The sequence below is a fragment of the Pelobates fuscus genome, chromosome 6, assembly GCF_036172605.1.
Source record: "Pelobates fuscus isolate aPelFus1 chromosome 6, aPelFus1.pri, whole genome shotgun sequence".
Classification (NCBI taxonomy): domain Eukaryota; kingdom Metazoa; phylum Chordata; class Amphibia; order Anura; family Pelobatidae; genus Pelobates; species Pelobates fuscus.
Genome location: NC_086322.1, coordinates 306,173,501 through 306,189,316, shown reverse-complemented (window position 1 = coordinate 306,189,316; position 15,816 = coordinate 306,173,501). Strand labels below are relative to the sequence as shown.

At 41.6% G+C, this 15,816-nt stretch overlaps 1 protein-coding gene across 1 annotated transcript in view; it reads left to right on the top strand.

Moving 5' to 3' along the window:
• The window catches only part of ATP9A (ATPase phospholipid transporting 9A (putative)), a 101,912-nt gene that overhangs the window by 29,447 nt on the left and 56,649 nt on the right, over window positions 1-15,816 (top strand). The window contains exons 2-4 of the mRNA XM_063459699.1: window positions 9,520-9,664; window positions 11,429-11,542; window positions 13,945-14,053. Of these exons, the coding sequence (XP_063315769.1) occupies window positions 9,520-9,664; window positions 11,429-11,542; window positions 13,945-14,053 (368 nt within the window). The remainder of the gene's footprint in view (window positions 1-9,519; window positions 9,665-11,428; window positions 11,543-13,944; window positions 14,054-15,816) is intronic.

The following is a 15,816-nucleotide window of genomic DNA, read 5'->3' as shown; positions in this document are numbered from 1 at the left end:
ACACATTTTAGCCAACTGGTTCTTTATAGTTCTATTCATTCTCTCTACCTTACCAGAACTCTGGGGTCTATATGCAGTATGAAGCCTCCACTTTATACCAAGCATATGAGTCAGTTGTTGTAGGCACTGGTGAACAAAAGCTGGACCATTGTCCGATCCTATAGAACAGGGTAGTCCATATCGGGGTATTATTTCTCGTAGCAGGAATCTCACAACTTCTCCTGCTTTCTCTGTACGAGTAGGACATGCTTCTACCCAGCCTGAATAGGTGCACACAATTACCAGCAGGTAACGATGTCCACCCGATTTAGGCATCACTGTAAAGTCTATTTGTAGATCGGACATGGGGAGTCCCCCCATAAACTGGACTCCTGGTGGCTTTACTGGTCCTTGTCTTGCATTATTCTTAGCACACGTTACACATCTGCGTACAATGGCCTGAGTCAAGTTGGACAATCTTGGTATGTAGAAATGTTTCCGGAGAGATTCTTCAGTACTGTCTCTCCCAGAATGTGTCCCGTTATGATAATTTTGGACAATTTCTACCGCTAGCGATGCTGGTATAACTATTCTTCCATCTTCTAGCTGATACCACTTGTTCTCCAAATACTTTCCCGGTTCAGTCTTTAACCACTCCTCTTCTTGAGTTGTATAAACTGGAGTCCATTGAGACAGTGGGGTTGGTATTAGAGCAGCTATATGCCCCACATACTCCTGTCTTCCTGATTCAGCAGCACGCTTAGCTGCACTATCTGCCATCCGATTTCCCTTAGTTACATCACCATCTCCTCTCAGATGCGCTCGACAATGTATAATACCGACTTCTTTCGGCTCCCACACTGCTTCCAATAGCTGTAGGATTTCAGCTGCGTACTTGATTTCTTTGCCTTCTGAATTCAGTAGTCCTCTTTCTTTATACAGAGCTCCGTGGGCATGAGTGGTTAAAAACGCATACTTAGAGTCCGTATAGATATTTACTCTTAAACCTTCAGCCAATTGTAACGCTCGTGTTAGTGCTATTAATTCTGCCTTTTGTGCTGATGTTCCTTTCGCCAGTGGCCGGGCTTCTATCACCTTGTCTATTGTTGTTACTGCATATCCTGCATAGCGGATCCCTTCTTTCACATAACTACTGCCGTCGGTATAATATTGAACATCGGGGTTCTGGATGGGAAAATCACGAAGATCTGGTCTACTTGAGAATACTTCATCCATTACTTCCAAACAATCATGTTGACTTTCAGTAGGTTGTGGCAAAAGGGTAGCTGGATTTAAGGTGTTTACAGTCTCTAAATGCACTCTTGGGTTTTCACACAACATTGCTTGATACTTGGTCATACGGCTGTTACTAAACCAATGATTTCCTTTGTAATCCAACAACGTCTGTACTGCATGTGGAACTCGTACATAAAGTTCTTGACCCAGAGTGAGTTTATCGGCTTCAGCTACTAGCAGGGCGGCTGCAGCTACGGCTCTTAGACAAGGTGGAAGTCCGCTGGCCACTGCATCCAATTGCTTAGACATGTAGGCAACAGGTCTTTGCCATGATCCCAAGTACTGTGTCAATACTCCCACAGCCATTCTTCTTTGCTCGTGTACATATAAGTAGAATGGTCGTGTGTGATCAGGTAGACCTAATGCTGGGGCACTCATCAAAGCCTTCTTCACATCTTCAAATGCCGTTTGCTGTTCTTGGGTCCATAAGAAGGGGTCGTGCTCTGTACCTTTGATGGCTGCGTACAGAGGTTTTGCTAGTATCGCATAGCTGGGAATCCATATCCTACAGAAGCCCGCTGCCCCCAAGAATTCTCGCACTTGTCTTCTATTCTTGGGTATTGGTATTTGGCAGACAGCTTCTTTTCTCTCTGGCCCCATAATCCTTTGACCTTCAGAGATATGGAATCCCAGATACTTGACAGTTGGCAAACACAACTGAGCCTTCTTTCTAGACACCTTGTATCCTGCCTTCCAGAGAATATGTAGTAGATCGTGCGTTGCTTGCTGACATTTTTCTTTTGTAACTGCTGCTATCAACAAGTCATCTACATATTGTAACAATACACATTCTCCTGGGATAGACTCGAAATCCAATAAATCTTGACTTAGGGCTGAACCAAATAGGGTAGGTGAATTTTTAAACCCTTGGGGCAGTCTTGTCCAAGTCATTTGGCGTTTTGAGCCCGTTACAGCGTTCTCCCATTGGAAAGCGAAAATACATTGACTTTCTGCGGCAATTCGGAGGCAAAAGAAGGCATCTTTGAGATCTAAGACTGTGAAGTAAGTAGCCCCGCCCGGAATTAAAGCAAGCAGGTTATATGGATTGGGTACAACTGGATGTATACTAACAACCGCATCATTGACTGCTCTTAAGTCCTGTACAGGTCGATACTCATCTGTACCGGGCTTTTGAACAGGCAGCAATGGGGTGTTCCAGGGGGAAGTACAGAATTTTAGGATACCATACCGTATGAACTTATCCAGATAGGATTGGATGTTCTTCTTAGCCTTCTGTGGGATGTGGTATTGTCTTAGGCTTACTGGATAAACCCCAAGTTTCAGTTCAATTTTTATAGGTGGAATATTGCGGGCCAGTCCTGGTGGGTTGTTCTCTGCCCAAACTCCTGGTATGTTAAACAATGTCTCATCACTCCTAGGGTTTTGGCTAGTCAACACTGTATAAAGTCGCCACTCTTCTTCCTTAGGTACGGATAAAGTCATAATACCTGAAGGTCCATTAAACTTTAAAGATGTTGTTCCATTTGGTAGGAACGTAATCTGCGCTTGTAATTTTGATAGCATATCACGTCCCAGCAATTGGACTGGACATTCAGGCATATAAAGGAATTGGTGTTTTACTACGTGGCCTCCCAATGTACAGAGTCGACTTTTAAGAACCGGTTTTTCAGCACTTCTTCCAGTTGCTCCTATCACAGTAATAGTCCTTCCAGATGGAGGAGCAACTAGATTAGTCACCACTGAATGTTCGGCACCAGTGTCGATCATGAACGCACTCCTTTTCCCCCCTATTGATACATCGACCATAGGCTCCGCTCGACCAAGGGGGATGGAGCCCGGTCGGTATCAATAGTCCTCCATGACCGTGTCAGCCAATCCTACGAAGTCCCTACCTTCTCTATCGCGGGACCTTTGCGCTGCTGGAATATATCTATCTTCCCTAACACTTCCTCTGTTCCCATTACTCCCTCTATAACCATTACTCCCTCCGGGGCCTCCTCTACCTCTCGCTCTGCCTCTAAAATTTCCATAACCTGTCCTAGGTCTGTCTTTCTCAGACTGTTCTCTTCGCGGACACTCATTTCTCCAATGCCCTTCTTCCCTACAGTAAGCGCACTGATTTCTACTTAGAGGTTCCTCATTCCACTTACTATCGCCTCTATCTGGGCCCCGTCTATCTACGCCTGCGATCGCTACCGCTAGCATATCAGCCTTTTTACGCATCTTGCGCTCTTCCTCTTTCTTACTTTCTGTATCCCTGTTCATATAGACCTTATTTGCTACCTCCATTAGTTGGGTGATGGACATACCTGCAAACCCTTCTAACTTTTGTAGCTTGCGCTTAATATCTCCGTATGCTTGGCTGACAAAGGCGGAGTTAACCATTCGGGAATTGTCTGCGTCTTCCGGATTAAAGGGGGTATACAAGCGGTATGCCTCCAATAATCGGTCATAAAAGACACTGGGTGCTTCATCGCTTTTCTGAATCACCTCAACTGTCTTCGACATGTTAATGGCTTTCTTTCCTCCTGCTTTCATGCCAGCAATTATAGCGTCTCTATAGGCTCTGAGTTGAACCATATCAGCACCATTTACGTTCCAATCGGGATCGGTATTGGGATAGTGTGTTGCGGCCCATGCTGCTGGATTAGCTTGGTTCAAAGCACGGGCTCTATCTTCTAATGCTTTAATGGCTGCTTGATTTATTCTTGTCCTTTCCTCATTGTTAAATAAAGTCATTAGTAACTGCTGGCAATCAGCCCATGTCGGATTATGCGTCTGTACTATTGAGGTGAACAGATCAGTCATGGCTTGTGGTTTCTCAGTATACGAGGAATTATGGGTCTTCCAGTTTAAAAGGTCGGTAGTGGTAAATGGGACATATACGAAGACTGGGTCAGCGTGTGCCATTTGACCTGCGGCATCGATATAAGCTGACCCGGGATTTAGGCGAAGAGGCATCTGATAATGCTTTAATTGTTGGGCACCAGTCAACTGTCGGGTTTGGATGGGGCTACGTAGGGAAGCGTCAGTCATGGTTTCCGGTCGGGGAGAGATAGGGTATGGGGATATGGGAGGTTGGTTTTGGGAAAAGGTCGTAAATAGAACACTTCGAGCCGAGCTAGATGAAGCTTGACCGGAAGTCTGAAGTGGCGCCAAATCAGGATATTCGTTTCTAATGGGGGTGGGTTCTGGTTCCGGAAGGGGAGATTTAGTACGAGGGGGGGTGGATCCTGTACTGGAGGAGGAAGCGGAAGTGGATGAGGGTAATGAGGGGAGGGGTGCAGGACTTCCTGCGTTTGCGTCACTTCCTCTTAACGGAAAGTAAGGGGGCGGCAAAGGGATCTCGGACTCAGGGGGCGTGTCCAAAATGGGCCTAACACCAGTCCTAGTGGACGAACAAGTCCTAGCTACCATGAGGCGACACTGCTCCTCGTGGCATGTCTGGAGCCATTTTGGCGAGTCATTTACGGCCTGTCTCCAACAGTCAATATAAGGAAACTGGCCGTAAAGTTCAGGCCTACCTGATACAGCCACGTGTAAGCGCTGTACCAGAGTTAGATCCAAACTGCCACGTGGCGGCCATGCCGCAACCAAAGTAGGCCACTCCCTAGTGCACAAAGTAACTAAACGCACAGAAGACATCTTAACCCCAAAATCACAGGTTTTGAATCCCTTTTTAAAATTCTTAACCATACATCCTAAGGGATCCGGAATCGTTGACTGCGACGCACCCATTTTTAACAATGGAACGTCGTCGACAACGATTACTATACACGCGTACTATTCAACAGTCACACCCGTTTCCTCTGGCAACAGCACCACGTGGTACGGTTACCAAGTGAAACGTACACAATAACACAATAAACACTCAGGGAATTCCCGTACACACACAGCTGTTACACCAGTCACTATATAATCAATATTATGCCCTTTGGCGTAACTATACAGTCACCCACGCTATAATTCTCTATATACGAATTACCCGTCTATAACACACCCCAGTAACATCGTCTTTTACAAATAGCGGTTACAGTACGGTTAGCATAGGTCAAAGCACAAGTTAAGGTCACAATACAATTATTAGTGGTTATGGTGTTAAACATGCAATGGACGACAATGATTAGTACTTATTATGCAATGTCAGTAAATATACAGGGTTATGGTACCGTGCACTATAATACAGCAACACACTATTAACACTCTCGCTAGACGGCTGAGCTCGCGCTATCTAACAAGATATACACTTTACTAAACAATCGCTAACACATTTACAATTCCCAACTAAACTATTGGCCAGTACCTTGAATGGACTACCTAAAAACAATCTACATACGTTTTGGTTAGCCACACTGCCCAATCACCACATATATAGCGAGCTAGAGGACCGAATTTACACAGACGCCTCTTAGTCGCACTATACAACGAGCTAGAGGACCGAATTTACACAGACGCCTCTTAGTCGTACTATCAAAAGTCTAGTGGGTTCCAAATTTACACGCCTTCCCACTTAGCCCAGATAGGATGAGAACTAGCGAACCGAATTTACACAGACGCCGCTTAGTCTCCCGGTCCCTCCGACCTAGCGAACAAAATATACACCCTAGAACGCTAGTCTAGACAAGACACCGGTGTCCGGCTAGGGCTTATTTTACACCAGAGCGCCCTGCCTGACTAACAGAATCAAACGGTCTGACTAAAGAGCGTTCGATCGAGCGGTGCGCCTTCGCTCCTTCCCTCCGACAGAGGGGGCAGATACAGATTCAAAAACCCCTTTGGGCCTACCGCACAATCGGTATACCCCTAGTGGGTCCTGCCGTCTAAAACAGCAGTTGTCTTACCTCCTCGTTCCTGAACCTGAGTTCACACTCATCGACGGGGACACCCCAGCACTTCTCACGTAGAGGCCGATGATCTCCTGGACAACAGACCAGTGGCGCCGAGACGAAGGGAGGTCCACGCAGAAGTTCAGGGGTGCAGCCGTAGAGAACGTGGGCAAAGATAGACCGTCTCACGCCTCTGCCTCTCAGCTACCGTTGAACGATGAGCTTCCCGGCCAATGCACCAAATGATACCGGAGAAACTGACGGAAGCCAAGCACAGAGAGATGGACACAGGTTTCTTCAGGAAGGAAGAGATTCTTTATTGGATCACCGATCGGGACTCAGAGGGACTAGCGTCACCAAAATACCACAAGTTCTGAGCCCCGGACAATAGTGCAGGCTCCTTATATAGGCATATAACTCCTCCCATATTAAGCTCCACCCGCACATTCTCTTAACCAATCAATACAAATAAGAATTAACTTCCTGTTTGACCGCATGGCTTGTCCAGCACAATGGAGGAGGGGGAATACTATATCCTGTATTCTTGCACATGCTCCGTACACTACTGATCGTATCTTGCCTCGTGCAACCAACTGATCGATACGTCAGCATATGCACGTACACATGCCACGTGGTAATCTCGGCCTACTAAATTTATTTTTACCGAGATTCCACCACACTGTGAGAATTGATTTCTTCATCTGGTTACACTAGAAATTCAAGTCTTCCCAGTCAGTGTCTTTCATTGTCTTATAATTACGTATTACAGAGATCCACAATCGGAACATACAGTATTTTCTTCCTCCCTTAAAGGGACAGTCCATCCATGGCTTTTACTAGAATAAAAAAATCTAAATCAATGTTAAAATCCGTATTTCAAAATTGATGTGACTAAAGAAAAAAGTAGATTTGGTAAAACAAAATGTCCTTGCCTTGAGTGGTCCCCGTCCTGACAGCTTGCACAATGTGTCAGAGAGGAGCTGGTGAACATTTAGCTGTGTGTCACATACTGTACCTGACTATATCGTATCCCCATCGTCTTATTAAAGGAAACCAGGACTCCCTGGGAAATTACGTCACTGAATAAACAGAGAACACCTATAACTCGTGTTAATATTTAATTTTATTTTTATTTTTTATGTGAAGCTCCGTTGTATTGTAAATATATGTGAAAGATTTAGCAATTGACCTCACAATCCAGTTCAGTCCTGGCACACCCAGGGCACAGATTGCATTGGAGGAGGAGACAAGAAACAATGTTTCTATTTGTCTTTCTCTATACTTCCTGTCTGCTGACTGACAAGATGGAGGCTCCCAGTTCCGGGATTGAAGTAATTACAGAGTTCGGAATTTCTACATTTCATTATAAATTTCATGCTTCAGAAACACATTTTGTGAATTCTAGGGGATGGATAAAATATATATTAAGAATTCTGGACAGTGACAGTGCCCCTTTAAAAGTCTTTGTTTTCCTATTTAATTGTGGAGAGATTAAGTTTCATAAATGCTGAGACTTAAAATAATCTACAGATAAGGGCAGCAAGAACAATTAATCTTTATTTTTTTTTATTATTTTTGCATGGCTACACAGAGTTCTGAAAGATTATAACTGTGTAGCGTCCAATGTGAGGAGATAAACCTGCAAAGCCTGTTTGTCCACTAATGGAAGGTGAGCGTAAATGCTATGTGATGCTGGAAATGGATTCTCGCACGGGAAGGGAGACTTGCTAAGTGACATTACTAGCTGTGATGTTCAGACCGGGCCAGCTCATTGTGTAAACAGTTTGTTTAACCTTAAAAGATTTTTTTTTTCTTGCATCCTGGAGCATACATTGTATCCTGCTAACTGGTGTGTGATGTCATATGGACCAAGATATGAATGGGACACGTTGGCCTAAACTGGGCAAGTAGTCCAAAAACAACACTGGTGTCCAGAACTGCTCTGTTGTGGTAACTAAAGGCCCGGTGTAAATTGCAGTCTGTGCGTGAGGCAGAGAGACATAGCTCTGCGAGTTTGCATGTCAGATAATGATGTCATACCTCCCAACATTGGGAGAAATGCTGCACCGTACCTCCTATGTGCACAAAAAGTACATGTTTATTTAAGATCCAGTGTGCATTATGATGATGTACTACTGGAGACACCGCCAAATCCAGGACATTTCAGCGTGGTGGGCTGTGCTCCCATAGACCACGGACAGCCAACTGGGCAATCCATGCAGAGAGGCCCAGAATACTTGCTGGTGGCTGTGTGCTCCTAGGATGACACATCCATCCTATGTTTTCTGATGTTAAAGAAGGACATAGGTCTAAATGGGTACTAATCTGTGACTGTCGTCAGGTATTGGAGCCCCTCAACACATGTTTTGCATGGAGACTCCTGCAGTTATTAAATGGTTTCTGGCCAAGGTCAGCAACTTTGGCCAAAAAAAAAAAAAAATACACCTAGGGCCTTACTTCAGTCTCAGGGTAATGGGACGGGGTTAATTTTATTCATTTTGTGAAGGAGCAGATTTATAGTAGACCTATGATTTGTTTTTATACTGGTCTGATGATACATTCACACCTCTCAGTGCTTTTACTGTTAACCCATTAATGACCGGTTACATAGCGAGTACGTCACATTATACTGTGATTTGTTATGAATGGCTTACCTACTGCAATACAAATTACTCGGTACCTTTAATTCTCGGCACCTAAGAATATCTACTGGTATTAAAACACCGAATGACCACAGTTAGTGAGTATTTGTGATGGGCTATTACATTGCTATTATGTATATCACCAACATATTCCGCAGTGCTGTACAATCAGTAAATAAGACAAGCAAAACATGTTTGACATACTAAAACAGGTGGAGAGGGCCTTGCCATAATGAGCGTACAGTTATTGAAGAGGTAATATTTTTCGGATTATTTATGGAAGTTCTAACATTGCCCGTGCCAAACCCTCTCTATGGACTAAATCCTGCAGAGTAAAACTGCTTCGTCTGCTAATTCAGTGTTTGTGTATAACGCGATCCGTGTGAATAAAATCTATTCTCCTGTATTGTGAAAGGGTTTAACCATCAAAGTGTTCCATATTCCTGAATAATTAATTGCTGTTCTAGAATGACATTAGGGATTGTCCCATTTCCTCCAACAAAGGATAACAAGAGGCTTTGATCAATTTCCCCTCTGTATATTAATATGGAAATCTAATGAGGTAAAAATGTTAATTATTTTCAATTAATTATTAACCTGAATACGGTAATTGTTCATATAGCGGCAACATATTCCCAAGCAATGTACAATTCTCTCTCTAGTCAATAACCCCAAGAAAACTGCTATGCATAGATTTATTTTTACACAAAATGATGTCTTTTTTTTACTTTATGGAAAATAGAAACCATAAAACATATAATTTTATTTGGCTTTGATATATTGTAGAGTCTAATCCTTATATTTTATGTTCTCAGGTGCTGCGAGTGTTTGAGGTGTTGTGGACGCAGAGAATTAAAGCCTCGAACAGTCTGGCTTGGTCACCCCGAAAAAAGAGAGCAGAGATACCCCCGAAATGTCATCAACAATCAGAAATACAACTTCTTCACATTCCTTCCCGGGGTAAGCACCGTCTCCGTACATCGTCCCCCGACAGAAGCAAAACCCAAGAAATTCTACAAACTCGAGATTAAATAAGAATTAACGGAATATTAATTACATTCTCACAGAACTCTATAACTAGTTTTGGGTGGAACTGCATTTATAATAATTAATTCCATTTTCCCATTGGAATCATAACTATATAGCCTGCTGTAGGTTTTATTTATAACGCGCCAACAGTGCCAAAACAAATGTTTTTCAACACTTTGCCCTCTTGCCGGCTGTGAGGGTCCTATACGGCCGGTGACGACATCCAGCTCCTGGAAAGCCAGAAGTCGATTCTGCCAGCCATTCGTCTGCTGAGAGCCTCAGCTGACCGCACTCGGCCAATGATTCTGAGAATAGGCACAGAATTGTCATTAGCCAGGGTGACTAATGACGCCCCAATGGCGCTGCCTGAGGTGGAGTTATATCTATGGCGGTAGAGGGATTAAACTCTGTAGCGTTTCATAGCAAAATGGTGCACATACTCACTCCAGACACCATGATCACGTTAAATCACTGAAGTGGTTATGGTTTTTTGAAAAAAAAAAAAACCTTCAAAACATTCTACAAACTGGAGCTTCTCATTCCCACGGAATATAAATATTACAATGCAGGAACAGCAAAAATCTCTCCCCAATATGGTGGGGGCAATGTTTAGTTGGAAAATAGTTAAGTATAGACATGTATGTGCTCCGCGGAGCATGGCTGTGATTGGAGATGGTGTTATTTAACCGTCATCTCTCTGCAACTCACAGTTTAGTGAATACGCCTTTAGGTTTCTTTGCTTATTAACCTTCATACTCTTTAATCCCCATTCAGTTATCTAAAAGAAGACTGGATTCCCCTGTGCAGGCAGTGCATTATATACGGACTAAGCTGCAAAATACAATAAACACAACTATTCCATTATGGAATTCTGAGGCCTTCCAGGAGTTCCCAGACCTTATTCTACAGCTTTATCTTGTAACTGTAATTCTTTATTCTGTCTTAACCTTTAGCATTCACCCCCTGCCCTTCCAGCCCAGCAGGGCATTGAAAATGTCTAATAATTTCATTGGACAGGCTGGGAGCCAGCATTCTCCATGTGCCGTTTTCATTGTAACGCAAGAGTTGTCTTACAGTTGTTTTTGTGAACATTTTGTGTGTGATAATAAATATGCTAATTAGCTTTACAAATGCCACATTCCCTGTGCTTGATACCCTGCTGGTAAATCCTCCGGGCCCCCTTACACTGGAGGGTGGTACCAATCCTGCAAATTGAGTTTAATTGCTGGACAGTAAGGGGCGAGCAGATGTGGACTTCCTAGAAATAATTGTTTGAGTTTTTGACCTTTTTATGGAGGAAAAAAAAAAATCCGTAAAAACATTGTGTAGTTGGATAAAAATATAACTTAATATATACCAACCAAACTAAGTCTATGCAAAATAATCCTTCAGTTATTAAACAAGTGTCTCCAGTGACCATTTAAAAAAAAAAAATATATATATATATATAATTAATATATATAATTATATAACTATGTTAAAACACATATGTATCCAAAAATCTTACATAGTTACTGAAATGTTTCATTCTTTTTGTATTTAATATATAGTATATATTTTAAAAAATACTTTTTTAACCATTTTATATTTAAAAAAATTTCTGCACCGCTGTATTTTTTATATTTAATGACAAAATAAATATTATGTAATTTGACAAAATTTAATTAAATGAAATATTCTCTTTCTTGACTTTAGATCCTCTTTAACCAGTTCAAATACTTTTTCAATCTCTACTTCTTGTTGTTGGCCTGTTCTCAATTTGTACCTGAGATGCGACTTGGACCTCTATATACATTCTGGGTTCCTTTGGTGAGTAGCAAATTCTAGATTTCTAAGCTGTACTTTTTGCTTTGAAAACGTTTTAGCCTTCAGTGATGTAAAATAATGTTATACCAATGTACATAGAATTGCAATATTTATGCTCTAACAAAAACTTCTATAGAGAGAAACTGTATACGCTGTATTTCTGTGCGCTCAACTGGTCCATTTAGGTACTTCGGGTATACTGTTTTCTTAATCCACAACACAACTTCCTAATGATATACCATGTCCCTAATATGTTAACATTTTCTTTTTGTCTGAAAACGATTGCACAAATCTAACAGATATTTTATTTTTTATCAATCTTGGATGAAAACAAATATATGTTGGTAAATTAATGAGTGATCAAATAGAACTACAACCAAAATTTGTTCGGTGACATTCATTCATTCGTTAATCACTGCTGCCTTTCTGGGTGCACGAATGAGTAAAATCTATTCTTTATTTATATTGTAAAAATAAATATAAGTAATGTAAAGGAACACTATAGTCACTAGAACAACTACAGCTTAATGTACAGTATACAGCTTAATGTACGGTATACAGCTTAATGTACGGTATACAGCTTAATGTACGGTATACAGCTTAATGTACGGTATACAGCTTATTGAATTTGTTCTGGTGAGTAGAATCATTACCTTCAGGCTTTTTGCTGTAAACACTGTCTTTTCAGAGAAAATGCAGTGTTTACATTACAGCCTAGTGATAACCTCACTGGCCACTCCTCAGATGGCTGCTAGAGGTGCTTTTTGGGGCAGTGCTGCACAGTGTGACTGACTTTAAACATAGAGATACAATAATTCAATGCATCTCTATGAGGAAATGCTGATTGGTCAGGGAAGTGTTTGACCGTGCCTCCTTGGTGATTCCCTCTATGGGAAAGCATTGACTTGACTGTGATAATCAATTCTGATTATGTCAGCCAAAGGGGCAGGGCCAGCACCGGCGGACCCACGTGGCCCTTGAAAAAAGGTACGTTTTGACACTTTCTAAGGGGGCAAGCCACCTACATGGTTGTTTTAACACTGTAATATCAGGAATACATGCTTGTGTTCCTGACCCTATAGTGTTCCTTCACTATAACTTATTTTCGGTGTTTGAAACTGATGGAATCATTTAAATTAAAATTTTCATTAAAAACTATTTCTTAATCTTCCCATTTTGATATCTCCACTTATAGGATTATTGTGACTGCCATTTCTGAATATATCCATTCCCTATAATGATAAATAGTTCAAACAGAAATTTGTTAAATCATGAAAATGTTCATTTTTTTTTTCCGGTTCAAACCAAATCGATATTTGAACTAAAATTGTGCTCAATCCATAGTCTATCTCTGGTGTAGCCCTTCCATATAATGTGTCGCTTCGACACACTGTCCCATACAACCTGTTACATGCAAAGTCTGTAATCTGCTATGATGGGAATCCTTCAATGGCAGCTACGGCCCAGCCAGTCATGACGAAGTGGATCTCTTCAGTCTGGCTACAGAAGCCTGCAGAGTAATGTATTTAAGGAGGTAGACCGGATTGTTTGTTCTCTGCATCCATCCAACTGGCCACCATGGCAAGCACGCTATACTGATGGGTTTCACACATCGCTGGCTATGCACGTCTTCTTTCAGCCTTTGCTGTAACTAGGACAGATTGCTCATTTTAATTTGTCTGGATTCACCTGGTCTAAACCCAAAACCCAGATTAGCGTTTAAATAATGGCTGCAAACTCAGAACAAAGTCATCAGGATACACCATTGCTCTATGAATGAACTTTATGAATGGGTCCTGAAAATAGTGAATAAACGGCCCGACATCTATAACTCCTAAATGGGGCCTGGTGATAGACCTAGTGATAGAGCACCCGAAATGTATCCAGTGATGAGAATGTTTTATTAATATTACTTTTTTTGTGGTAATTATATTAGTTTGTGTTTAGTTATGTGTTTACAAAAACACATTTTCTAAATAAATGTTTTATTTAAATCACATTTAATTTTATACATTTCCACCCTTGTGCTAACGTTTCATTGAATTCACAATTAGAAACTATTCCCTATGAGCAGCTACTGAAACTCTGAGATGTGATCACTAAACCAGATGTTATGGAGATTTGCACTTTTTAAACCAGAATTATAAACCAGGAAAAATCCCCTCCCCCCTTAATTCAGGCATTTTTTAAGCTTAGACATTAAGACTTCAGGTGTGCAAATCCCTTGTTTTCCTCTTTCTTAAAAAAAAAAAAAAAAACACACACACAATAGAAGCCATAAAAGGTAAATATTTAAAAATAGTAATCTGATTCAAGTTAAATATTTTACAGAAAAAACAAACAAGAGAAAGTTTTTTTTTTTTTTATCGGAATTAATTGAGTGTTTTGTTTATCTCTGTTTATAGGGGTTTGTGGTTGCGGTCACCATCATTCGAGAGGCAGTGGAGGAGATTCGATGTTTTGTACGTGATAAGGAAGTCAACTCGCAGATCTACAGCAAGCTCACAGCCAGAGGTCAGGTTGTTGGCCCTTAGCTGATTTTGTTGCTTCCTCTCTAAGGGTAGGGGAACAGTAGGGAAGTTTTGGCTGGGTGATTACTGCTGACAGCTCAGAGAAGCAGCCAAGGGAGCTGAGTGCAGAGTTGGTGCGGGCAGGTGTCCTGATTGATGGTCTGATGCTCCTGACTCCATTGAACGTCTGTTCGTCTTATTGTTACGTTACATCTGGTCAACATCGAACCCGTTTATTGTCAGAAAGTATCAGAACCAATATGGTCACATTGGAAAGTAACCGAAAAACAAGGTCTTAGAACTTTTACTGAAAATCTGTAATATTAATCTGGAGCTAAGCTGGTCCACATGGCCTACACAGCTGGGGATTACTAAAAGCACTTTATTAAGAATGAATCCATTAAAAGGACGCTGTCATACATGACAGAGCTCTGTGTTAATCTCTAGACACTAGAGATGTGTGGGTTTACTGATACATGCCTAACGCTATAATGTTACCTTAACTGGTTATGTGCTCACGTTCCTCCTGCAGATTAATATTTTCGCTTGCTTGTACATTACGTTCAGATATTTAAATTTTTTTTGTTTAATTTAAAATGCCGTTGACAGAGGCCGGGTTTTTTTCTATAAGTGATTGAGTAATGTTCGGCTAATGAACTTTATGTTATTGTTATTATTCCTTGTTTGGGTGCTGGGCTCTCGTCCCCTGTCCATGCACAAAGTATTCGGGGACTTGCTCTCTCAGTATTTTCCCTGGATGTAGGAGAGCTTCTCTGGAAACTGGAAAGATGTCACTCACACAGGATTCTAAAGGGTGAATTGTTGGGAATTTCAAACCAGAGAGATGAAAGCTGAGAGCTAAGATTTTTGGGGAGCTCCCTTTGGCAGCGGCATCCTGTGTCTGGTATAAAGACTCCCTAAATTCCCTGGGTGTTTGTGGGAACCTTAGACCGTAGACTATTCCATAAAGCTGTGCGATGGCTGCCAATACTCCCTCTGTAAGAATTATCTCTCTATATTCCCATGCAGGGTTACAATTTTACTTCCACTCTGCCAATTCTTTCAATTCCTGCTCCATGGATGTTAAAATCTGGAAGGGGAATTGAGGCAATGTTTAACCTGCCTGGTCAGCTCAGTCAATCCCTGCATGGCATTTTTTGTTTGGTTATTATTTTAATAACCATTTGTATCTAGAACCTCAGCTTCCCATAATAATCTCAGCAAGGACTCTGACATGGTAAAATGACATTTACCTCTGACTGCTGTTCATATCCTGCTGCAGTCTGCTAGCCCATGAATCAGAGGGTACCGTACGTATGACCTCGGTGTCAGAGGAGCTGGCATGTTGGGGGGCCCCATTGCATGAAAGCCTATTACAGCAGGCACTTATTGAAATAAAACAGACCTAACTTATTAAGACTGGGTTCACATTACTGGCTATTATAAACCCCATGCCTCTAGTGGGGAACGCCAATCAGGAATCCGATTAACGATACTAAAATAAAAATTAGAATGTTATACCGGGGGGGTTCCTTTTTCTTTGCTACAATGAATGAATCTTTGTCTCACTTATTATTAAAAGGCTTGAAGTACGGTTTTTGGGAGTCTGTAGTTGACATTGAGATGGTTTGGATGGAAGCTATACTTTTCAAGAATTAATGGTGGTAAATTCAAAAAGAAATGTTTTTTTATTTAGAGGCACATTGATAGGTGTCTGGAGATTTCAGAAGGTTCTGAATTAGAATGTCATGTTCACTTGCAGGAAAA